The 23,575-nt window shown below is 39.7% G+C and overlaps 1 protein-coding gene across 1 annotated transcript in view; it reads left to right on the top strand.

The window, feature by feature from the left end:
- Positions 1 to 2,720: 2,720 nt before the first annotated feature.
- LOC108423761 overlaps positions 2,721 to 23,575 on the top strand; it is a 29,438-nt gene continuing 8,583 nt past the window's right edge. Inside the window, exons 1-3 of the mRNA XM_037547081.1 lie at positions 2,721 to 2,736; positions 21,479 to 21,793; positions 22,874 to 23,152. Of these exons, the coding sequence (XP_037402978.1) occupies positions 21,601 to 21,793; positions 22,874 to 23,152 (472 nt within the window). The 5' untranslated portion in view covers positions 2,721 to 2,736; positions 21,479 to 21,600. The remainder of the gene's footprint in view (positions 2,737 to 21,478; positions 21,794 to 22,873; positions 23,153 to 23,575) is intronic.

The following is a 23,575-nucleotide window of genomic DNA, read 5'->3' on the forward strand; positions in this document are numbered from 1 at the left end:
CAAACTTTCAAGCACCATGGTATCCTAGGAGGCTATGTTTGCCAAGCATTTTGGTAACTGTTAAAAAAAAATAAATAAATAAAATAATTTTTTTGGTAACTTAATCAGATAATGTGAAGATTCTGGATCTACATGAGTGAGACAAAAATCTGATTTCTTCTTTGCAACCAACCAATAAACTCACAGGAGAGGAAGAACATGGTGTACAATACAACACATCAACATCTCTTGAACATACTCTACAGTACTATTGGTGTGAATGTAAACGTGGTTTACTTTGCAAATAATTCTCACAACTGTAACATATACCATATTCAAAATCAATGGTTTAGTTAAATATCTATAAACCGTAAGGAAGATTTGCGCTTAAAAAATACACAACCACAGCCCGCGATGGAGTCCACAGCTTGAAAACCACTGATGCTTGTGATTGTGATGTATTTGATCTGCTATCTTTTTGCTAAAGCGGGATCCCACCACTGCCTGTATGCCTCAGATAAATACATAAATATAAATCTGAATACGACATCACTTCTTTTGTCTAGTATGAGCTTTATGTCAAATGACTTCATATACAGCAAGCTGTTGATAATCAAGGCATCATATATATCATATATAAATACAGCAGCATATAAATTGGGCTAATAATCAGGATCCTGCAGAAATATCCGAACAAATTTGGTGACAATCGGTTGAGTAATAAGTAAACTGGCCAGTTTAAACGTGAGAACTCTTTATTTTATGTTTATGTATATCTTCATACACGTGTATTTGTAAGTGGATCTTGACCTTTCCAATATGGTGGACGCACAGACGTATTGCTGCCACTGAGAACAGCAAACAACATGTTGCGTGTCTCAGAGGAAGCTTGTACAATCCGTCGCCCACCAGCTTGGTAGCACTGTGTGATGGGGGAGGTCGAGCTAGCGCGTGGGAGCTGGACAAGACTCAAACTGGAGGGTGTAACTGTAGGAGAAGAAAACAGTTAAATCGATAGAAGTTACATCAGCTCATGTGTTTCCACAGAGTATCAGCATTATTCATACACACTGGAAAACCATCTGAACCCAGGACACTGTGATACATATGAAAATACTGTGACTTTAAAATGTAACAGAGCAGCCCAGCATTACGGTGCAGCATTAATATTCTTTACGATAATAGATTGTAACTCTGAGCACCCTCTTTAACTGAGATCTGATGCTTCCTCACCAGGCTTGTGTTCATTAGTCACATCAGCACTCTTGTTGTGCTGCCCTGGCTCACTGCTGGTAACACAGCTGGCCACAGTCTGTTACAACATCACATGCATGATTTCCCTGAAGAGCCAGAAAGGGAATGAGAAGCTAGCAACGCATCATGTTTTAAAAAACCACCTTTAACAGTTGTTACCCTGGGGCACCTGACCTCAGCATCTCTGCTTGTGTGATGATCCTCTTTGAGATAGTGAGACTAGCATCACCACATCCTGTAGGTAAGAGGACGAGAGCCTTCACGTCCGAGTCACGATCAGCAGACGAGGACGAATGAAACTGAGCAGATGTTTGATGACCCCAAAAGGCTACATATCAGACCGCAAGCTGACATGTTCACCTACTGAGTTTCAAGTTCGTTTTTAAGCTATTTAAAATGTGTATTAACATTGCTTGATGTTTATGAAAGAGGAAACCATGAAAAGATTAAAAATACCTTGTATTTCCGTAACAAATAGGCCAACGTTACGACCTCAATACATGCCCAGCACACAGCTAACTAGTCTACAGAGTCTCCAAGTTATATTGAGAGTTAAAGGGTATTTTAGTCCCACCCTGCGAAAACGTTGACCCCAGATCTGCACCTTTTATCTAACAGTAAAAACTAATGACCAAAGGCTCGACTAAACAAATAAGCAGACTAAGACTGAGGCTGTGTCTGAGTCCCGAACACTGCCTGGAAGATTATTCCAAATCTGGGGGGCTTTGTACGAGAAGGCTCTCCGCCCGGTGTAACTTTTATTAATTCTAGGTACTAATAGTAAGCAGCACCTTGTGATCTAAGTAGGCGTGATGGTTCATAGTAGGAAAGAAGTTCACTCAGGTTCTGAGGAGCAAGTCCTTTTAGAGCTTCCTAAGTCTAAAAGAATTTTGTAATCACTGTGAAATTTGACTGGCAACCTGTGTAGGATCGAGAAAACCTCTTTTATTTTAGTTAAGTAAGAGAAAGTTACTTGAGGCTTGTTTTCAGTTATTCAGAGAAATCTGCTGGGATGATTTTCCACACCTTCAGTCTCAGAAGTCGGATGCCTTTTTGCTTCCCATGATCCAAATACTCTCAAACACACTTCATTGCTCTGAGAAGACTTCTTTCTTTCTTTGATTTGCAAATTGTTTTTGTCTATTTTCTTCTCTCAGGGCTTCTTGACAGCCACACATGCTTTCAGACTCACGGCAGGGATTGGTCTTTTCACAGTGGAGTCATGAAAGTTGTGTGGCCTTTAAGTTAAATGATGTTCATTTCCTGTGTTCAAACATTATTTTCCTAGAAAAGCAGAAGCTCAGGGTTGTGATATAGACAATTCAGTGATTTCCCAGATCTATTTATACTAAACGATTGACATGTGTCTCTCTTACGCACACACGCACACACACACACACACACACACAGACAGACGAACAGGCTCTGAGCCTTGCGTGATCGACATGTTTTCAGTTCAGTGTTTTCTTCCAGTTTTCCTGTTATTTTCTGCTACAGCCACAGGTAAGACTCCTTATTCTACTCCTGGCTTGTCTTCTCTACTCGTTCTCAATGTGTTCTAGTTTTAAATTCTGCTGTTATCTGTGTTTTAATAAACAGTGTTCAGTCATTTCCTGACAATTTCATGTACAACTGGCTTGAAACAAATACTTTTTGAAATAAGGATGAGTGACTTTTGCTTACATTAGCTTACTTTTACTATATTACTCAAACAGTCTTCCATATTCTGATCTCAGCAGGAAAAAAGTTCATTAAGAACTCATTCATTTTCCATAAAGATGCACTCTCTGGGGTTTAAAACGGTTCTTTGGTGAACTACTTTAGGTTCCCTAAACATCAGTTGATGGAACCATTGCTGTAAACATGCCAGTGTGGGGAACCCATTTAAACTCTGAAGCCAAATTATGTCAATGTCCTACAGCCAGTAAAGAACCATTTGTGCAAAGGAGATGTGTGCTTAAAGAACCGTCTAACAGTTTAGAGAACCTCTAAACAACATAAAGGTTCTAGGTAACCAGTCATTGTTGAAGCCATGAGCCACTTAGGAACGTTTATATTTTAAAAACTTGAAGTTTTTTTCGTTGTTTATATGAAAATAGCAGATTTGGCCTCATAAGTGGTTAAAAAGTTTCTCTTCTCTTGTGTTCAGAAGTTTTAGTAATTATTTACAGAAAAAGAAATCAAACGACCAAAATAAACAAATGATATTAATGCAGTAAGCTTTGTTGTTAGATATCGGAACAAAACCTTGTATCTCCATTTTTGTCGTTTTTGAGTTTTTGACATAATTTGAAAAAGCCAGTTGTCCTTAACATTGTATGTAAATTTCATGATGAATGGACCAAAAGAAACAGCCCAAAATTACTCAGAAAGATATCTGGTTCCATTAACTTACATTAAAAGTAAAGTAGGTTATTTCCTTCTCCTGTAAAATTACCATTTTGGAGATACGAGGTTTTAATCCAACAACAGCGATATGTTAATGTTTTATTTGACCATTTCCGAATCCTCAAGGAAGCCCAGTTTGTGTCACCCAGTACCTCACTTGCCTAATTATTGCTCTATTGTATTACATTATATTGAAAAACGTGTACTGGTGATCAATTAGGACAAATCCATGCGCTGGCTGGGATCAAGCCTGTATTCTTCTAACCAGCTCACAAAATACCAAGTATTATTTGGAAATTTAAAAAAAAACTTTAAAATTAATTTTAAGTTCATTTTTGCTGAATTTGTGTTTTATGTTATATCATGCTCATATTCACTGCACAGATAAATGGTTTTAAAAAGTCCACAGTTCTGTAAATGTAATGCAGTTTATTTAAGCATATTCACTGTATAAAACATGGTCTTTAATTCTGATCAGGATGTATTTTTATCATCTCATTACTCCACACCACACTAATTAACACTAATTGTTTCACTCTACAGGTGCACAGAAGGTTATTACAGCGTCCAGAGGAGAGACTGTCCTTCTGCCGTGCCCGTCACCTTTTGATTACAGAGACACTGTTAATGTTAAATGGGAAAAGGATGGAGAGTCAGGTCTCTGTATGTATCGTATGAGTAATAATAAGATTAGTGACCGTGTCTTCAGTCCTCAGTTCAAAGTAAACGCAGACCCTATCGGACTGGTTATAACAGATGTTACAGACAGTGACGCTGGTGTTTATAACTGTTCACTGATCAGGATGATCCCCCCACCAGCTGCGGATGACTTTTCAGTCCTGATTCTTCAAGTTAACGGTGATTATACTCTTCTTCTCTTTTCTGACATGACATTGTGTGTTTAGCCCTTGATGGTTTGCCCTGTGCTCTGTACAATGTAGGACTGCTTGAAGTAATTTCTGCTACTTCCAAATGAATTCAGTCCCTCTTCAGTTCCAGCAGGTCTTATGGTGCAGCAGGTGAACATCAGTAACCAGAGCTGTGTGGAGCTGCTCTGTTCTCTGGAGGGTTTGAGTCCAGAGCAGGTCAGCTTCACCTGGTCCAGAGGATCTGAGCAGCTTCTTCACCAGAACAACTCCAGCAAGATGAGCAGCACACTGACACTCTGCAAGCCTCAATGGAGAGACGAGGACACGTTCACCTGCCAGGCCAACTACTCAAGCAACCACACACTTTACAGCAAGAGCATCACAATCAAATATACTGATGAAGGTGGGTCATTTCTCATGTCACTGAAATCAGCGTCCAGACAGACAGTCCAGTCATAATCTGATCAGGCTGGTTTGTATATTTGTATAAATTGGTAACGGTGTAAACAGAAATGAGTCACTATCCTGTAATAAACATAAACTATACAGTGTTACATTACAATTAGTATAGTCTCAAATATAGTTAATAACTAGAATACATCCTATCATACACTGCTCAAAAAAATAAAGGGAACACTTAAACAACACAATACAACTCCCAGTAAATCAAACTTCTGTGAAATCAAACTGTCCACTTAGGAAGCAACACTGACTGACAATCAATTTCACAGCTGTTGTGCAAATGGAATAAACAACAGGTGGAAATTATTGGCAATTAGCAAGACACACTCAATAAAGGAGTGGTTCTGCAGGTGGGGACCACAGACCACTTCTCAGTTCCTTTCTGCTTTCTGGCTGATGTTTTGGTCACTTTTGAATGTTGGTGCTGCTTTCACACTCGTGGTAGCATGAGACGGACTCTACAACCCACACAAGTGGCTCAGGTAGTGCAGATCATCCAGGATGGCACATCAATGCGAGCTGTGGCAAGAAGGTTTGCTGTGTCTGTCAGTGTAGTGTCCAGAGACTGGAGGCGCTACCAGGAGACAGGCCAGTACACCAGGAGACGTGGAGGAGGCCGTAGGAGGGCAACAACCCAGCAGCAGAACCGCTACCTCCGCCTTTGTGCAAGGAAGAACAGGAAGAGCACTGCCAGAGCCCTGCAGAATGACCTCCAGCAGGCCACAAATGCGCATGTGTCTGCACAAACGGTTAGAAACAGACTTTTACCATCATGAGGATGGTATGAGGGCCCGACATCCACAGATGTGGGTTGTGCTCACAGCCCAACACCGTGCAGGACGCTTGGCATTTGCCAGAGAACACCAGGATTCGCAAATTCGCCACTGGCGCCCTGTGATCTTCACAGATGAAAGCAGGTCCACACTGAGCACATGTGACAGACGTGACAGAGTCTGGAGACGCCGTGGAGATCGATCTGCTGCCTGCAACATCCTTCAGCATGACCGGTTTGGCAGTGGGTCAGTAATGATGTGGGGTGTCATTTCTTTGGAGGGCCGGTCAGCCCTCCATGTGCTCACCAGAGGTAGCCTGACTGCCATTAGGTACCGAGATAAGATCCTCAGACCCCTTGTGAGACCATATGCTGGTGCGGTTGGCCCTGGGTTCCTCCTAATGCAGGACAATGCTAGACCTCATGTGGCTGGAGTGTGTCAGCAGTTCCTGCAAGATGAAGGCATTGAAGCTATGGACCGGCCCGCCTGTTCCCCAGACCTGAATCCGATTGAGCACATCTGGGACATCATGTCTCGCTCCATCCACCAAGGCCACGTTGCATTACAGACTGTCCAGGAGTTGGCGGATGCTTTAGTCCAGGTCTGGACTAGGAGATCCCTCAGGAGACCATCCGCCACCTCATCAGGAGCATGCCCAGGCGTGGTAGGGAGGTCATACAGGCACGTGGAGGCCACACACAATACTGAGCCTCATTTTGACTTGTTTTAAGGACATTACATCAAAGTTGGATCAGCCTGTCGTGTGTTTTTCCACTTTAATTCTGTGTGTGACTCCAAATCCACACAGGTTAATAAATTTGATTTCCATTGATGATTTTTGTGTGATTTTGTTGTCAGCACATTCAACTTTGTACAGAACAAAGTATTCAATGAGAATATTTCATTCATTCAGATCTAGGATGTGTTATTTGAGTGTTTTATTTTTTTTGAGCAGTGTATTAATAATAAACAATATTTTAGATTAACAGAGGAATTACACCCATTTTTCAAAATTTCAGCATTGAGTTGTAAACAAACTCATTGAGGCTATTTTGAAGCTGCGCTGTATCATAGAGAAACTTTCTTTACAGTGGTGATGGTAGGAACCAGATGTCTACAACACAAATATAACCATTTTATTCATGTCTGACAACCAGTGAACTTACATTAATCTTTACGTGTAATCTTGATGAGAGTAAATCTGAAAAAAATAACATTTATTATGGAGACTCTTTTGTCCTGAAATGGCATGTAGGGCCATGAATTAACTTGGGCAGAACAACATTTACATAATTTCTGATATACATGATCAAAATTCAATATTTCTCAGTAAAATTAGTCCATTTGTCAAACCTTAGTTACACTTTTCGTGTGGAAACCTAAATTCTTTGAGGGTAAAAATGATCTGTTTGTTTACTATTATTATTTATATTGTATTTGCTCTGTCAGTATTTTTCTGTAGCATCTGCTGCCTTTTGACTTTTAAAATGAAAGTTCACATTTTGGACCATGTCTGAGATGTTATTGAGATATTATTGATGTGTGTTGATTTGATAGCTGCACATGTGTCTCTTTCAGAACGTCCACACAGCTTTCCAGTTATTAGTTTGGTCCTATTCAGCATCTTCATCATCATTATCACAGTTATCTGGATAATGTATTGCCTCGTTTCACGTAAGCCTCAAAATATAATTTATCTCTCCATTTATTCACTCACTGTCTTCACTTGTATGATTTAAAGAAATGCTGTAGTAGTGCTCAGTGATATTGCTTTTTAGTTTTAGTGATGCTTAACTAGCATCATGACCGTGATAACATCCCTACTGTCAAACCATAGATGTAGAATGACCCTCCTTCTCCCCCATCAACAATCACAGTGTCAGCCAACACAGGCGTCTGTCAGCTGAAGTAACAGAACTGGCAGTCCATGTTCTCCTCCAAGCGTGTTGAGCTGTTCCATGCAGTCAAAAAAAAAAATTCTATATTGACTTCCACTGTAAATATAAACAAATCCCAGCTAGTTTTTCTCTTTAACTTCAGCTCATTTGCTACCCAGCTCACATCCGACTCTCTCAGCTCTTCACTCACACACACATTAACCTGAATGTACTAGACCCAGTGGTTTGGTTAAATATTGTAAGGAATACTTGCTTAAAAAAAAAAACAACAGACCACCACAGCCCACTGTGAAGTCTGCAGCCCACAAGTTAAAAACCACTGATGCTTGTGTGTGATTGTGATGTATTTGATCTGTTGCCTCTTTGCCAAATTGGGATGCCACCACTTCCTGTATGCATCAGATAAATCCATAAATATAAATCTGAAGGCGTCGTATGAATATTACGCCATAAACGGGGCATTTCACTAATCAGGATCATGCAGAAATATCTAACAATCATAACAGAACCATTTTGATGAAAAGCAGTTGAGTAATAATCAAGTTATAGCCAATTTAAACATGAGAACTCTTTATCTTATGTTTATCTATGTCTTTACACACGTATATTTTTGAGTGGAACTTGACCTTTCCAATATGGCGGTCGCACAGACGTATTGCTGCCCCTGAGAACAACAAAAATGCTGCCTTCAAGTCCTCCTCAGAAGTTCCTACTTACAACTTTGGAGGTTGTGAGTTCGACTTGATTTGTGTTCAAATGGTTTTGGTTGAAAATAAGTGGAAATAATGTTTTTAGTCTATTTTTATTTTCCGGGTTATCAGAAAGAGTCTGGGTCTGTACACAGTTCTACAGTTACAGACTGTAGTCCATCTGTTTCTCTGATAGTTTGTTACCCCCTTTTACACTGTGACCAATGGTCAGGACCCCCACTGATCCTCATATAGCAGTTATAATTTGGGTGGTGGATCATTCTCAGCACTGCAGTAACACTGACAAGGTGGTGATGTGTTAGTGTATGTTGCGCTGGTCTAAGTGGATCAGACACAGCAGTGAGTTTTTAAACACTGTGCCCACTCACTGTCCACTCTATTACACACTCCTACCTTGTCAGACCACCTTGTAGATGTAAAGTCAGAGACGATAGCTCATCTGCTGTCATCTGTCCTTCATCAGTGGTCACAGGATGCTGCCCATAGGACGCCGCTTGCTGGACTATTCTTAGTGACACTGAGGTGTTTAAAAACTCCAGCAGCACTGCTGTGTCTGATACACTCAGACCGGCACAACACACACTAACACACCACCACCACGTCAGTGTTACTGCAGTGCTGAGAATGACCCACCACTCAAATAATACCTGCTCTGTGAGGGTCCATGCGGGTCCTGACCACTGAAGAACAGGGTAACAGAGTATCAGAGAAACAGATGGACTACAGTCTGTAACTGTAGAACTACAAAGTGCAGCTATACAGTAAGTGGAGCTGATAAAGTGGACAGTGAGCATAGAAACAAGGAGGTGGTCATAATGTTATACCTGATTGGTGTACATTATATCTGTATTTCCATGTGTGGATGAACTCAGCCTGCAGTGTTAATGTTTTGGCTGATGAATAACTGAAATACGGCCAGTTTATCAGCGGCTTTCATTGGTTTTTTTTTGTTGACACGCCCCCAATGTCTGAAACTCGGGGGCGGGGGGGGTCATTGAAATGTCCGAGTTTCCCACTAGTAAATGTGACATTGTGGTGCCCTTCATGTGCACCATCTCGTAAATAGGATGTTTCTGACCTGACTTGAAGGCAGCATAAATCTGAGGCACTTCACATGTCCCACATGCGCGTGGGAGCTGGACAAGACTCAAACTGGAGGGTGTAACTGTAGGAGAGTTAAACAGAAGAAAACAGGTAAATCGATAGAAGTTACATCAGCTCATCTGTTTCCACAGAGTATCAGCATTCAGGAAGCACAGCTTCATTAGCTTTATTCATACACACTGGAAAACCATCTGAACCCAGGACACTGTGATACATATGAAAATACTGTGACTTTAAAATGTAACAGAGCAGCCCAGCGTTACGGTGCAGCATTAATATTCTTTACGATAATAGATTGTAACTCTGAGCACCCTCTTTAACTGAGATCTGATGCTTCCTCACCAGGCTTGTGTTTATTAGTCACATCAGCACTCTTGTTGTGCTGCCCTGGCTCACTGCTGGTAACACAGCTGGCCACAGTCTGTTACAACATCACATGCATGATTTCCCTGAAGAGCCAGAAAGGGAATGAGAAGCTAGCAACGCATCATGTTTTAAAAAATCACCTTTAACAGCCCAGTTTTCTACCCTGGGGTACCTGAGTGAGAACGCTAACTCAGCATCTCTGTATGATGATCCTCTTTGAGACAAGAGGGTCAGAAATTGAGTCTAGATTAGAGCTTGAGAACTGTGTTGCTGGTATGTGTCACCACATCCTGTAGGTAAGAGGGTGAGAGCCTTCATGCCCGAGCCACGACCAGCAGACGAGGCCTCAGAATGAAACTGAGCAGATGCTTGATGACCTCCACACTGAAGGTCAGATGACAGATGGGAGACTGAGCTATGAGTTCAACACCGAGAGCTGGAAAGAGCTACGACACAGCGTCTCACACCGCAGTCTGTTCACCTGCTACAGCGTCGGCTATGAGTGGATAATATCCTTATAAATGGAAACCTTCTGTAAACGTACATCACTCATTAGGCTAACTGTTCATTTTCTGAAAATATGATTTTAAGGAAAATAATAAATACAATGAATATTCCACTCAGTATTCGGTAATTACAATTTTAAATGACTTAAAGAGTTTGATTATCTGTGTAAAAGGAAGTTTCCATCCACTGTTTCAAATCAAATGTTTTGTATGTTTGTGAAATAAAAACTGGAATGTTCTTTACTGTACTATTAACATTGCCTGATATTGCCTGACTTATGACAACCACCAAAGTATGTAAAATTGTGTTTCCCTATTGAACAGACCACTGTCATGAGTTATCTGACTTATAAATAATTGAATATAATTTATATAATATAATATAATATAATATAATATAATATAATATAATATAATATAATATAATATATAATATAAAAAATTGAAATAAGTAGATGCTGGATATCATGAATGTACAGATGGCATTGTGAAAATTATATTTGTGCTGATGCATGTAAAGTTGAAGTAAGCAATGCTAAATACATCTTATGTAAAAACAGATTTCTTTATCCACCAGCCCATACAGATGGCTAACTACAACCCCATTTCCAAAAAAGTTGAGCCACTATGGAAAATGTAAACAAAATGTGATACTGTGCAAATCATTTAAACCCTATATTTCATTGAAAACAGTGCAAAGACAACCAATCAAATTATGAAACTAATAAATTTTATAGATTTTTTTTGCAAAATATGTGCACATTTTGTATTTAATGCCAACAACACATTCCAAAAAAGTCGGGGGACTGTTTACTGCTGTGTTTGATCACCTCTTCTTTTAATAACTGATGAGAGCAACTGCTGTAGCTTTGAAAGTCAAATGTTTTCCCATTTTTGCTTAATATAGGATTTCAGCTGCTCAACAGTTCTGCAGGCGGGCCACTTTAGCACCTAGACTCATTTACTACAGAGCCAGGCTGTTGTAATATGTGCAGAATGTGGTTTGACATTGTCTTGCTGAAATAAAAAGCTTCCCTGAAAAAGATGTTGACTGGATGGCAACATATGTTGCCAAAACTTGTACATATTGGTCAGCATTAACTGGGCCTTCACAGATGTGCATATCACCCATGCCATGTGCACTAATGCACCCCTAAACCATCATGAATACTGGCTTTTAAACTGTGCACTGATGAAAATAAACTGAGTGGTCTTGAGCCCGGAGGACACAGTGTCCATGAAAAGAATGTCCGAAAAGAATTTCAAATGTTGGACCACAGGACACTTTCCCACTTCCCCTCAGTCCATTTTAAATTAGCTTTATAAGGGCTTTAACTAGTAGCTCGAATACAGTAGTCTGGTTCAAGCTGCTTTAGAAGATATTCACTAGCTCCACACGTGACGAAGCAGTGTGCAAAATGATCCTTTCGTCATTTATTCTGGGACAAAACTGACAAGTCAGCTTTTTTTTTTTTATTTTGCAATGCCAACCACAGCGACAGCAGTTTTATTTCACAAAACTTGAATTACAGGAATGTCATTAAAAAAAAAAACAAAAGATTTCTGAATAAGTCATGCTTCTTGGCGTTGAGTCAGAACATACCAAGATGTTAATTGAGTGTTGGTGTTACTTTGGAGCCTCTTACAAGCATCACATACTGTGTCTGTTTTCCCAGTGAATAAACACCCCCACAATATCATAGCACTGAAAATCCCATAGGCTGGGATTAGTATTATCATAGAGATTAGTATTATCATAACGGTGTTACAATCAACAGTAACTTTCATGTCACAATAACTACTGTTACTGTTTCATGAAATGATGAGTATATCTGGTGCTTTGTTTCATACTGATATTATGCAGGTACTACTATGTTCCATGCTTTAGTTCATGTTCAACATAGTTTCACTTTGAATAGAATAGAATAGAATTCAACTTTATTGTCATTGCGTCGCTGTCGCAGGTACAAAGCAACGAAATGCAGTTTGCATCCATCCAGAAGTGCTTAGCAGAAATATAAATATGTATGTTACAATGTACAGTAAGTATAGTGTATATACAGGTTAAAAATATGAGGGGGTACAGACTTGAAGGGGGTTATACAGGTTATAAACAAGCATGTACAGGTTATGAATATGAAGGGTGTATGTGTGTATGTGACCTGCGATCAGAAACAGATGCTCACGGTTCAAAACCAAAGGTGAAGTTAGTAGTAAAGAAATCAGGCGTAGGTACCAAAAGAGAAGGTCCAAAAACAGGGTCGAGAGAAATCACAGGCAGGAAGTCATACACAAAGATAGTACACACAGGAAAGAACGTGAAAACAATACTTCGCGAAGGTCTGAACTAAAGCCGGGGCTTATATCTATCCTAAACCATCACATGACCATACTACACAGCTGTGAGAAATCAGTATTCAGGTGATCTGGATTGCTGGTAGGTCGACAGTGTTGTGTTCTGGGTCATGTAATCTTGCAAGAGATCTTGGGAAACGGAGTCCGAGTTAGAAACCAGAGAAGGAAACAGATCCTCCTCACGAATCCGCAACGGATTCTGGGAATTGTAGTCCTGAAGCGTATGAGGATTAGTAGCAGGCGTGACACTGTATTTGCATTTATTTTGTTTAAGAGAATTTTATGCAGTACTGGGCTAAAATCAGAGACCACCCTTTATTTATTTCATTTATTTCAAAATGGCCATTAAGTAAAACTTACTAATTTTTCAGTATTTACTGTGTCCACCATTTGGCTTAATTACAGCATCCATTCTTTTTAGGAGACTCACTTTCAGTTTTCAAAGACATCTGCCTGGATTTTTTTCCACACCTCCAAAATGTTGCATCTCATGATCCAAATACTCTCAAACACATTCAGTGATGTTGAGGTCTGGACTCTGGGGTGGTCAGTCCATTGTTTTAGGACCAGGAAAGGTTTGACTGGCATTTTTTTGTTTTCTGTCTTTCTCCTGTTCTCAGTGAGGCTTCCTGACGATTGCATATCCTTTCAGACTCATAGCGCTGAGTTTTTTCTCACAGTGGAAGGATGGACAGACCTGTGGATTTTTCAGATCTTAAGCAAGAGTGGAGCTTGATTTTCTCCTCTCTAAACAAAGCTGACATATGTGCAAAATGTGGTTTGACATTGTCTTGCTGAAATGATCAAGCTCTTCCCTGAAAAAGACGTTGTCTGGATGGCAGCATATGTTACCAAAACGTATATATCATACAGCATTAATGGTGCCTTCACAGATGTGTATGTCACCCATGCCATGCACACTAATGCACCCCATACTGATGAGCTTGGGCCCAGAGAAGGTGGCAGCATTCCTGGGTCCTGTTTATATGTGGTCTCATCTTTGTCTTTTAGAGTTTTGTTTAGCATTTGTGGATGCAGCACAATCCCCAGTGTTTTCACAGACAATATGCCCATGTAGTGGTTTCCACTACAGAATCATGTCTGTTTTTAATGCAGTGCCACCTGAGGGTTATTCTGGAAATGGGGTTGTAGTTTACAGACTGCTCCAGTAATATTGAGAGTTAATACCATTACACATTGAACGCAAAGCAAATACTAGATCTTAAGCAAGACTGGAGCTGGATTATCTTCTCCCTAAACAAAGAAACCTTAAGTACTGATGGTCGTAGTTTTGAGGCCTACCAGGTCATGTCAAGAGGCCAGAGGTGGACGAAGTATACAAGTCATGTACTTGAGTTAAAGTAGAGATACCCAAGGTAAAATATTCCTCCAGTAAAAGTAAAAGTCCTTACTCTAGACCTCAACTTGAGTAAAAGTACAAAAGTATTTCCCTTCAAATGTACTTAAGTATAAAGTAAAAGTACTAAAAGAGTAATTCTGGCTCTGATCTGGTCCTGTTATCATTTTTATAACCAGACTGGCTTCATGAACTCATTTCAGGTGAAAGTCCTCCAGCGTCTCTCTTGGTAAACCAGTCTTTTAATAGAACGTCATTAATTAGTGACGCTGACGTCTATTAAAATGATCAGAAGCACAAAACACTGAAGGTAAACAGTTTCCATCAGGGAGAACCGAGTGGCTCTGAAATCACTTTTTACACACAAGCAAAGTTTCAGTTTCAGATTTATTTACAACTTAGTTCCAAGTTTAAGTTGAATAAAAACTGGCTTTAAACTCAGGATCACAGATGAGCTCCTTTACTATGTTGATCTGTAGGCGTCTGTTCATAAACATAAACCAGCCCAAACTCATTTACTATAAAATGAAAGTGTTTGTATGAATTCAGAAAAAAAGAAACGCGTCAGTCTCGACTGCATATGTGTACATATTTCTATATTGTGGTCTATTTACACAAAGTTAGGTTAGTTCATCATGTAGGTCGACGTATGTGCTCCCAAAATGTTACACTGCTGCACTGTAAACCCACATTTTTTATGGACCCAAATACATTAGGTCTCTTGGACAGAAATATAATGATTTCCCGTTTGAAACCCAAACATTTTAGATAAACGGAACCTTTTTGACCACTTTGTACATACAACCTGTATCTTTGGACTGAATTAATCAAACAATTTGTACCATTCCTAAATGGAAAGATTTCATTGGCTATTTTGAAAGCCAGATACATTTGCCCCGCTCTGCAATGTTTCTGAAGCGAGAACGTGCAGAGGTGTGAGCTTTTGAGGACGAAGAGCGAGGGGAAAGGGGGAAATATAACAACGACAAATAAGAGAAAAAAGAGGAGGAAGAAAAGGAGGGAAAGAAGACAAGGAACGGTGAGGTAAGTGCACGCGGTTCACCGTTTTCAGTCAGTCATTTCAGTTTGTGTTACTGTGTTGTCTAGTCACCTCAGTATCTCTCGTAAGTGCTATCGTGCCATTGTTTAGTTTATGCTATGACCACAATGTATTTTCTATGACTTGTATTTAGGTATTTATCATTGGGTTGCTTATTGTTTTCAGCTTTGCATATTTTCTGGTATACTTGCAAATTATCAGAAACTTTTTCCAGCTAAGCTGCTAGCTGCTATGAGCATGTCCACCATGCAATGTTAGGTAGCCATTTCATTGCATCTTGTTGTTTGTCTCCAATGGTTAACACGTTGTTGTTTATTTGAAGTTATTATCGCGAATCATTTTCTACTCTTTGTGAAGTGGTATCGCTGGCCTGGTTATTTTAGCGGCGCATAGTTTTAGGCCATTCAGCAAGTAGAGGCGGACTTTTCAGCTAAGCTGCTAGTTGCTAGGAATGTGAGCACATGCACGGGTTCAATGGCGACCTATTTGTGGACAGAGGACAGAAAATATGATTTGGAAGTGTAAATACTGCGAGTTCAATTGTGACAAAAGGGGGCAGATTTTAAAACATTACAGGATAAAGCATGGAGGTTACTCTAGAAATGAACCCTTTCCTTGCCCTCACCAGGACTGTTTGTGCACATTCCGGTCTTTTGGCACTCTCAGGACTCACATGTCTCGGTTCCATATTGAAACCCACTCTCTGCAACCTGCACCAGGTGCAGTCAAGTTGCGCTGTCTGTTATGCAAGTTTCTTGAACCATGCACTGATGCCACGTATTTCACCCACCTTCGAAGTAGACATCTTCGAGACAACCAGAAAGTTCAGTGTCCGTTTAAGGGCTGCACGTTTGAGAGCTTTTTCCATGCAATTGGAGGTTATCCCCCTGACCCTTTGCATGACATTTTGGAGGGCATAGTTCCCATAGAGCTGTCTCTTTGTATTGCAGACTTGGTGGCAAAGAAGTGCATTACATTAGAGGTGATCAAAGAGGCCATCAAAACATTTCCTTATGCTTGCACAGACAAAACTGATCGGCCACAGCCTATTGTGAAGGGTTTGATAAGAAAGGGACGATAGGAGGAAATGGCCATGAAAACTGGTGCCTAATCAGACTCCTTCCTCTCCTTATTGGCCATTACATTCCTGAGGGAAATGATGCTTGGGAAACACCCAAACACCACTATATCGAGCATTACTCTGAACTTATAAAGCTGTATGGCCCACTGTGTGAAGTGTGGACAATGAGATTGGAAGGAAAGCACAAGTTCTTCAAAAAGGTTGTTCGGGGTGCTCAGAACTTTAAAAATGTTCCTATGACTCTTGCTGTAAGACACCAAAAAGCTGTCAGCTACCAACTATACTGCAGTTCATTTTACAAGCCAGAAATTGAGATGGCCAAAGTAACATCTTTGTTGGTTAACTCTTTACCAGAGAGCATCCAGAATGCACTTCGAAAAAAAGTCCCCAATACTTCAGCTGTTCTTACAGCATCCTTGTAGACCGTGTGCTTTCAGCTGGCTCATGTTCAGGCCTTCCTGAATTTAAGCAGATCACTCAGATAATTGCTGTGAACACAGACGTTCTGTTCATTTGCAAGGTCACGACAGCTTGGTACTCTGAACAGCTTCGGTCATATGAACTTTGCAGTCCAGACAGTCCAACATTTTGCGTACTTGAGCTTAGAGATCTGAATGACCCATTCCCTCTTTCACCTTACAATGTACAGGGTAAATTAATGGTAACAGTGAGGCATTTTATTCACTGTTGAATGTCTCCGCAGATGGCATCATCAACCACCGTGAGAGTCATCCTAACTGAAGCCGATGTCCATTTGGTCTCCCTTCCATCAAGCTTATCTGAAAATCTGAATGACACTGTATCTACAGCAGATACCGAGCTGCTCTCCACTTCGTCGACAGAAGCAAGGAAGCCATGGCCCGATGACTTCTTCATTCCAAAATTCTCCGTAGATGTCGAGTACAGACTTCGTCAGGGGAATTTGACTTCTCAAGGAGGGAACATACTGTACCTTAAGGTCTCAAAAGAGTTGAAGCATGACATCCTTCACAGGCTGGCAGAAACGATTTACTTCAGGTTGGTATTTTACACTTCCCACCATGTTTTCAGATAGTTTGGTGTTTAATATACTGGTCAAGATTGAGATTTGCACACATGCTACTGTTTAGAGTATTTGTCACTGCTGTGGTAGCACCTGCCACCTCTACAGTCATTGTAGAGGTTGTGGGAGGAGGCTGCTGCCACAGTAGTGGGAAATCCTTTATTCAGTAGCATGTGTGTAAATACAATCTTAACCAGTCTATCCCATAACAAACTGTCCGAACATATAGTGGTAAGTGTATTTTTGTATGTGATAAGTAAAACATAAAAACCCTTTGTTATATATATAATATCCCTAATGTAGAACGGCTTTCTTGTTTGTGAGTTTTTACATGACTGCATTACAATAAACCTTCAAAAACCAGTCAATCTGTTTTGTTTTTTTTTATTCATAGCTCTTACAGCAATAGATGTGCTGTTATTTTGGAATTGTTTAAGTATGCAGGTTCTAGTTTGGCAGGTTTTCCCCATTTAGTGTTGAACCCACAACTTTATCAAGAAAGTGCTATGTAAATGTGGAAGTACATACAAATATATCTAGGTGTGATACTGCTAAAGATTCACATATTACCCCAACCCCATGTTTAGTAGTAAAATGAAGTGCATATTTAGCACTAGCCAAATTAAAAGGTTTGGAAAAAATAACAAATAATATTTAATTATGTAAACAAACAATCAGTTTCAACCTAACTAATAAGTATAGATTAGTATAACATGAGAGAATAGTTTATTGTACTGAATCAAACAATGCAGTGTACCTTAAAATGATGGTACAGTCAACCTTAACTTTTATGTTTATTCAATGGTTAAGAAATCAGTTTTTTTGAGGCAACGTGTTACCCCATGTAACGTGTTACCCCAAATGTTTTGGGTTCATTGAACATATTCGGGTTTACAGTGTGCGCTGACATTGAACCGTGTGCTGCACTGGGTCGGTATGACCAACAGGTCAAAACCAGCTCAGAACAAAGTGACCGCTGTGCCCTGATTGGTGTACTTGCATCACGCTTCTTTTGTTTTGACATGTTACGTGTTTATACACACATAGAACAAAAGGAACGACAGATTTCTCAAAATGTAGCGGAGGGAAAAGTCAGATATTAGACTCTGAAATGTAGTGGAGTGAAAGTAAAAAGTCACCCAGAAATGGAAAACCTTAGTACTAAGTACAGATACTTGAAAAAACTACTTAGTTCCTGTCCACCACTGCAAGAGTCCTTTTTTTGAAAAATTTTGGACTCCTCTTTTATCACTTATTTGCTTAGACGTTCTCCATAATGTACGTGAATGATCTCATACCTAATCTCCTCAGAAAGATCTCTTTAAACATGAGTAACTTGGGAACATTAAGTAACTGAAAGTTGGCTCAGACGTCTGCCCAGTGCTGTGCTTATGTTATGTATGCTTTCATCAAGTGCTGCCACATTTTTTGGCTGTTGTGTTTTACTTTTGTAACGATGTTGCGTCATCATGGGTAAAAAAAACCCCAATACATATGGTGTAGTGAAATTTGTGTAGTCATTAAGTTCAGTGGTGTTTGTTTCCTGTGTTCCAGCATTATGTTCTTCGAGAAGCAGAAGCTCGGGAGGTGTGGTACAGACAAAAACAATTCCCCAGATCCCTTTATACCGATCATGCCGGTGGGTGCAACACAAGTGCTGCCCTCTCTTAAACACTGCAGGCTTCAGACTCAGCAGAGTCAGAGACAAAGACCAAGAATGTTTCATTAGTTTTAAAGAGCTAAACAGAAGCGCTGATATTAATCAGTACGTAGAAGAAGTTTTGCGCTAGAATGGCCTGTTCCTGGTTTTGCTGAAAGGAAAGACTCAGTGGTTTCGTCACTTGTCTTGTAGGGGTTCAGAGTGTGAGCATATTAGGACAGGACATTGTGTAGTGGAGTGTGTGTGTAGGAGAGCGGTTGACGTATCTCACACTCACACACACACAGAGGAAAAGGCTCTGAGCCTTGTGTGATCAACATGTTCTCAGTTCAGTCATCGTGTTTTCTCCTAGTTTTTCTTTTATTTTCTGCTACAGCCACAGGTAAGACTCCTCATTCTGCTCCTGGCTTGTTTTCTCTGCTCTCTCTCAATTCATTCTAGTTTTAAGTACTGCTGTTAACAGTCTTGTTCAGTCATTTCCTGACAACTCCGTCTATGACTGGCTTGAAACAAATTAGTTAGGATTAGTGGCTTCTTGCCTACAGTTGGCTTCCTTTTACTTTCTGTTCGGGGTATTACTCAAAACACTGAGACACATAAAGTGGTCCATATTGCAGTCGCACGGAGGAAAAGGTTCATTAAGAACCCACAACGATTACACTGTTTATCTATAAAGATGCGCTCTGTGGTGTTAGAATAATAAAAGGATGGCACTGCTGATTTTGGAGAACCACTTGAAGTTCCCTAAACAACATTTCAGTTTTCTTCAGCTGACGAAACGTTTTCTGTAAACATGCAAACGTGGAGAGCCTTTTAAACTTTGTAGAACCTCCATATTATGACAATGTCCTACACCAATGAATCCCTTAAATAGTCAGGACTCACCGGCAGGCTGAAAGGTTAATCATACATTTCTACAATTTAAGAATAGCTCAGGTGGTTTGCATTGAAATCCCTGTAGTTAATGGATAATAAGACTTAGTATGCAATAAGCCTGGGATTTTAAGGGGTTAAAGATTCTCCTAGAATGGTACATCCAACTGAAGAACCATTTAGGAACCTTCCGTGTTAGGAGTATTTAGCTGGAGGGGTTGTGCATTGCTTACAGTCCTAAACATAAAGGAGTAACGCCAGAGGAGAACCTCTTTTTGTTCCCTAACAAACCCTGCTAGAGTGTGAAGAACCTTTTTTAAGAACCTCAACATAATATAACAGTTCTACACCACTTAAAGATTTATCCCAAAACAGACATCCAATTGAAGAACCGTTGAGAAACCTTTATTTTTAGGAGTATATTTAGTAAAAGTGGAGTTGGACATTTGTTTCATTCTTAAAACAAAGGTTCCTTTGAGTGATGGTTCCCTAACAAACCTTTCAATAGATGCTGCTTTAAAGCTTTTCTTTGTAAATGACGTTATAGGGCAAAGATCCTTTTTATTGGATTGTCATATGATGGAAAGGCCCTACACCAAAGATTCGAGTCAAGAACCATTTATGAACCAATACTTTTAGTACTTTGTCTGAAGGGGTTGGACGTTGCTTTTACTCTCGTAATTAAAGGTTCCGCTGTGCAAACCAACAATAAAATGTTTTGATCCCTGAAGAACCTTTCCACAGACGGTTCTTCAACTTTTTAAAATCCCAGGCTTATAACATACTAAAGCTTGCTATTCAGTAATTTCCGGGGCTCCAGTGCAAATTGAGCTTTTATTAGGTTAAAGAAGTGTGTAGTAAACGTTGGACCTGCTGGTGAGCCCTGGCCATTTAAGGGGTTAAAGAACCATGAGAGGTGTATGTGCATAAGGAAGGTTCTTACAGTTTGCCGAAGCTCTACACAATGTAAAGGTTCTATACCAATTGTTGTTAGAACTGTAGGAACACATAGGAACCTCTATTTTTAAAAGCTATTTTTGTTGTTTATTTAAAAATAGCAGATTTGGGCTCATAAGGTTAAAAGGTTTCTCTGCTCTTGTGTTCAGAGGTTTTAGGCACTTAAATTGCATTAAAAATGTTGTTTAATTGCGCAGTAAGTATTTACAGAAAAACAAGCAATCAAATGACCAAATAAACAAATGATCTTAATGCACTAAGCTTTGCTTTTACATATCGCTGCTGTCGGGAGAAAACCTTGTATCTCCACAATGGTCATTTTACAGGAGAAGGAAAAAACCTGCTTTACTTTCAATGTAAGTCAATGGAACTAGAATTTTTTCCATTATTTCCATTTATCATTTTGGGCCATTTCTTTTGGTCCATTCATCATAAAATGAACACACAATGTAAAGGACAAGATTATTTAAAAAAAAAACTGAAAAATGGCAAAAATGGAGATACGAGGTTTTCTTCCGACAGCAGTGATATGTTAATGTGCTAGATCACAAGATAACAAATATTATTTTGAAGTACAAAAAAATCTTTTTTGATTTTTTATCATTTATTTTGTTTTTTCACAAATTTATTGCACAGATAAATGATTTAAACTTTTTATGTAAGTGCTTTACAACTGAGCCAGTTCACTGTATAAAACATGGTCTTTACTCTGATCTGGATGGATTTTTATCGTCTCATTACTCCACACCACACTAATCAATACTATTTTGTTTTCACTCTACAGGTGCACAGAAGGTTATTACAGCGTCCAGAGGAGAGTCTGTCCTTCTGCCGTGCCCGTCACCGTTTGAATACGGAGACACTGTTAGCGTTAAATGGGAAAAGGATGGAGAGTCAGGTGTCTGTATGTATCGTATGAGTGAAAATAAGACTAGTGGCCATGTCTGCAGTCCTCGGTTCAAAGTAAACGCAGACCCTATCGGACTGATTATAACAGATGTTACAGGCAGTGATGCTGGTAATTATAACTGTTCAATGATCAGGATGATCCCCCCACCAGCTGTGGATGACTTTTCAATCCTGATTCTTCAAGTTAACGGTGATTATACTCTTCTTTATTGTATGCACATTAAAAGATTGTCACCATTTATATTCTCTGTATTTTAGGCAGGAAGGGTTGGACAGAATAATTTGAAGAAGTTGTGATGTTATGCTATGCACTTTATTAGTCCTACAAGAGGAATATTTCACTGCCTAACTATGGCCAATCTGGGAGCAGCAGAGTGGCGTCAGCAGAGCAGCGCCGCCAGGCTGAATACTCAATACACAGTCCTGTAAATGTATTCAGTAACATGTTCCATTACAATGCATAAAAAGTGTTCAGAATACATTTAGAATATTGTAGGAGGCAAATGGAAAAAAACTTTTACTGTTTGGCAGGTTTCCTAATGAAATTCTGTAACATAGAGAAATATTTCATGACTTTTATTTAAATGAAGTTACAAAACTCAACATCTCTTTGGCTCTCATCACCTGCTTCAGGCCACTGTGTCTATAATTTCATTGCTGTCTCATAAACTAAGCAAACGATTTGCCATATGCCAATAACAAACTTTTACTAATTTGAATCCAAAGTGAATAGCGGTTATTTTCCATTAATGACAATTCATGTAACTTGCCGCAAAACACAGGAGTCCAGATCAACACCACTGCTAAGCTTTCATTAACACGTTCACTGCTGAGGACACTGTTTAGTTTTATCATCCCTAAAAGGAGTTTAGTAAGGCTAAGATTAATAACTGGCTCGTCACATTGATTTATCAGTCTACTCAGGCTTTAGCAGAGCTCAGTAACACTGAGATTAATAACTGATCACATTGATTTATCAGTCTACTCAGGCTTTAGCAGAGCTCAGTAACACTGAGATTAATAACCGATCACATTGATTTATCAGTCTACTCAGGCTTTAGCAGAAACTACAGTGTTTGTAAACAAGCCATTTTTGAGCTGCTCTTTGGAGTATGTCTTTACATGCACATAATACTGAATACACATACTTCATTTTTGTATTCTGAAATATGTATTCCAAATATTTGTATTACCCCCATCAGCATTCGACTTTGATAATGCTGCTTGGAAGAAAAGCTGGTATTTCTTTGCTAATTCAGTCCCTCTTCAGTTCCAGCAGGTCTTATGGTGCAGCAGGTGAACATCAGTAACCAGAGCTGTGTGGAGCTGCTCTGTTCTCTGGAGGGTTTGAGTCCAGAGCAGGTCAGCTTCACCTGGTCCAGAGGATCTGAGCAGCTTCTTCACCAGAACAACTCCAGCAAGATGAGCAGCACACTGACACTCTGCAAGCCTCAATGGAGAGACGAGGACACGTTCACCTGCCAGGCCAACTACTCAAGCAACCACACACTCTACAGCAAGAGCATCACAATCAAAGGCAGCAACAATGGTGAGTCTTTTCTGCCATTACCTCTGCCAACACCTGAGATGTTTCCACATATTGATATGGACCTGTTTCTTCTGGTGTTGTCGGAAAGAAAATCTTATTTCTCCAAAATGGTAACTTTACAGGAGAAGGAAAAAACACACTTTACTTTCAATGTAAGTCAATGGAACCCGACTTTTTTCCAAGTCATTTTGGGGCATTTCTTTTAGTCCATTCATCATGAAATTTACAAACAATATGAATGGCAACATGCATTTTCCAATTATGTCAAAAACTGAAAAACGATGAAAATGTAGATACAAGGTTTTATTCTGACAGCAGCGATATTTTCCTATACATCTTCAGAGAAATGACGCCCAAACTGCTTTGTTGATATACATTTTTTTGCAGATGGCTCTAAAGGAGGCCTGCTGATTGTGCACAGGC

This window comes from Pygocentrus nattereri, chromosome 18 (genome assembly GCF_015220715.1).
Source record: "Pygocentrus nattereri isolate fPygNat1 chromosome 18, fPygNat1.pri, whole genome shotgun sequence".
In the NCBI taxonomy this organism is placed as follows: domain Eukaryota; kingdom Metazoa; phylum Chordata; class Actinopteri; order Characiformes; family Serrasalmidae; genus Pygocentrus; species Pygocentrus nattereri.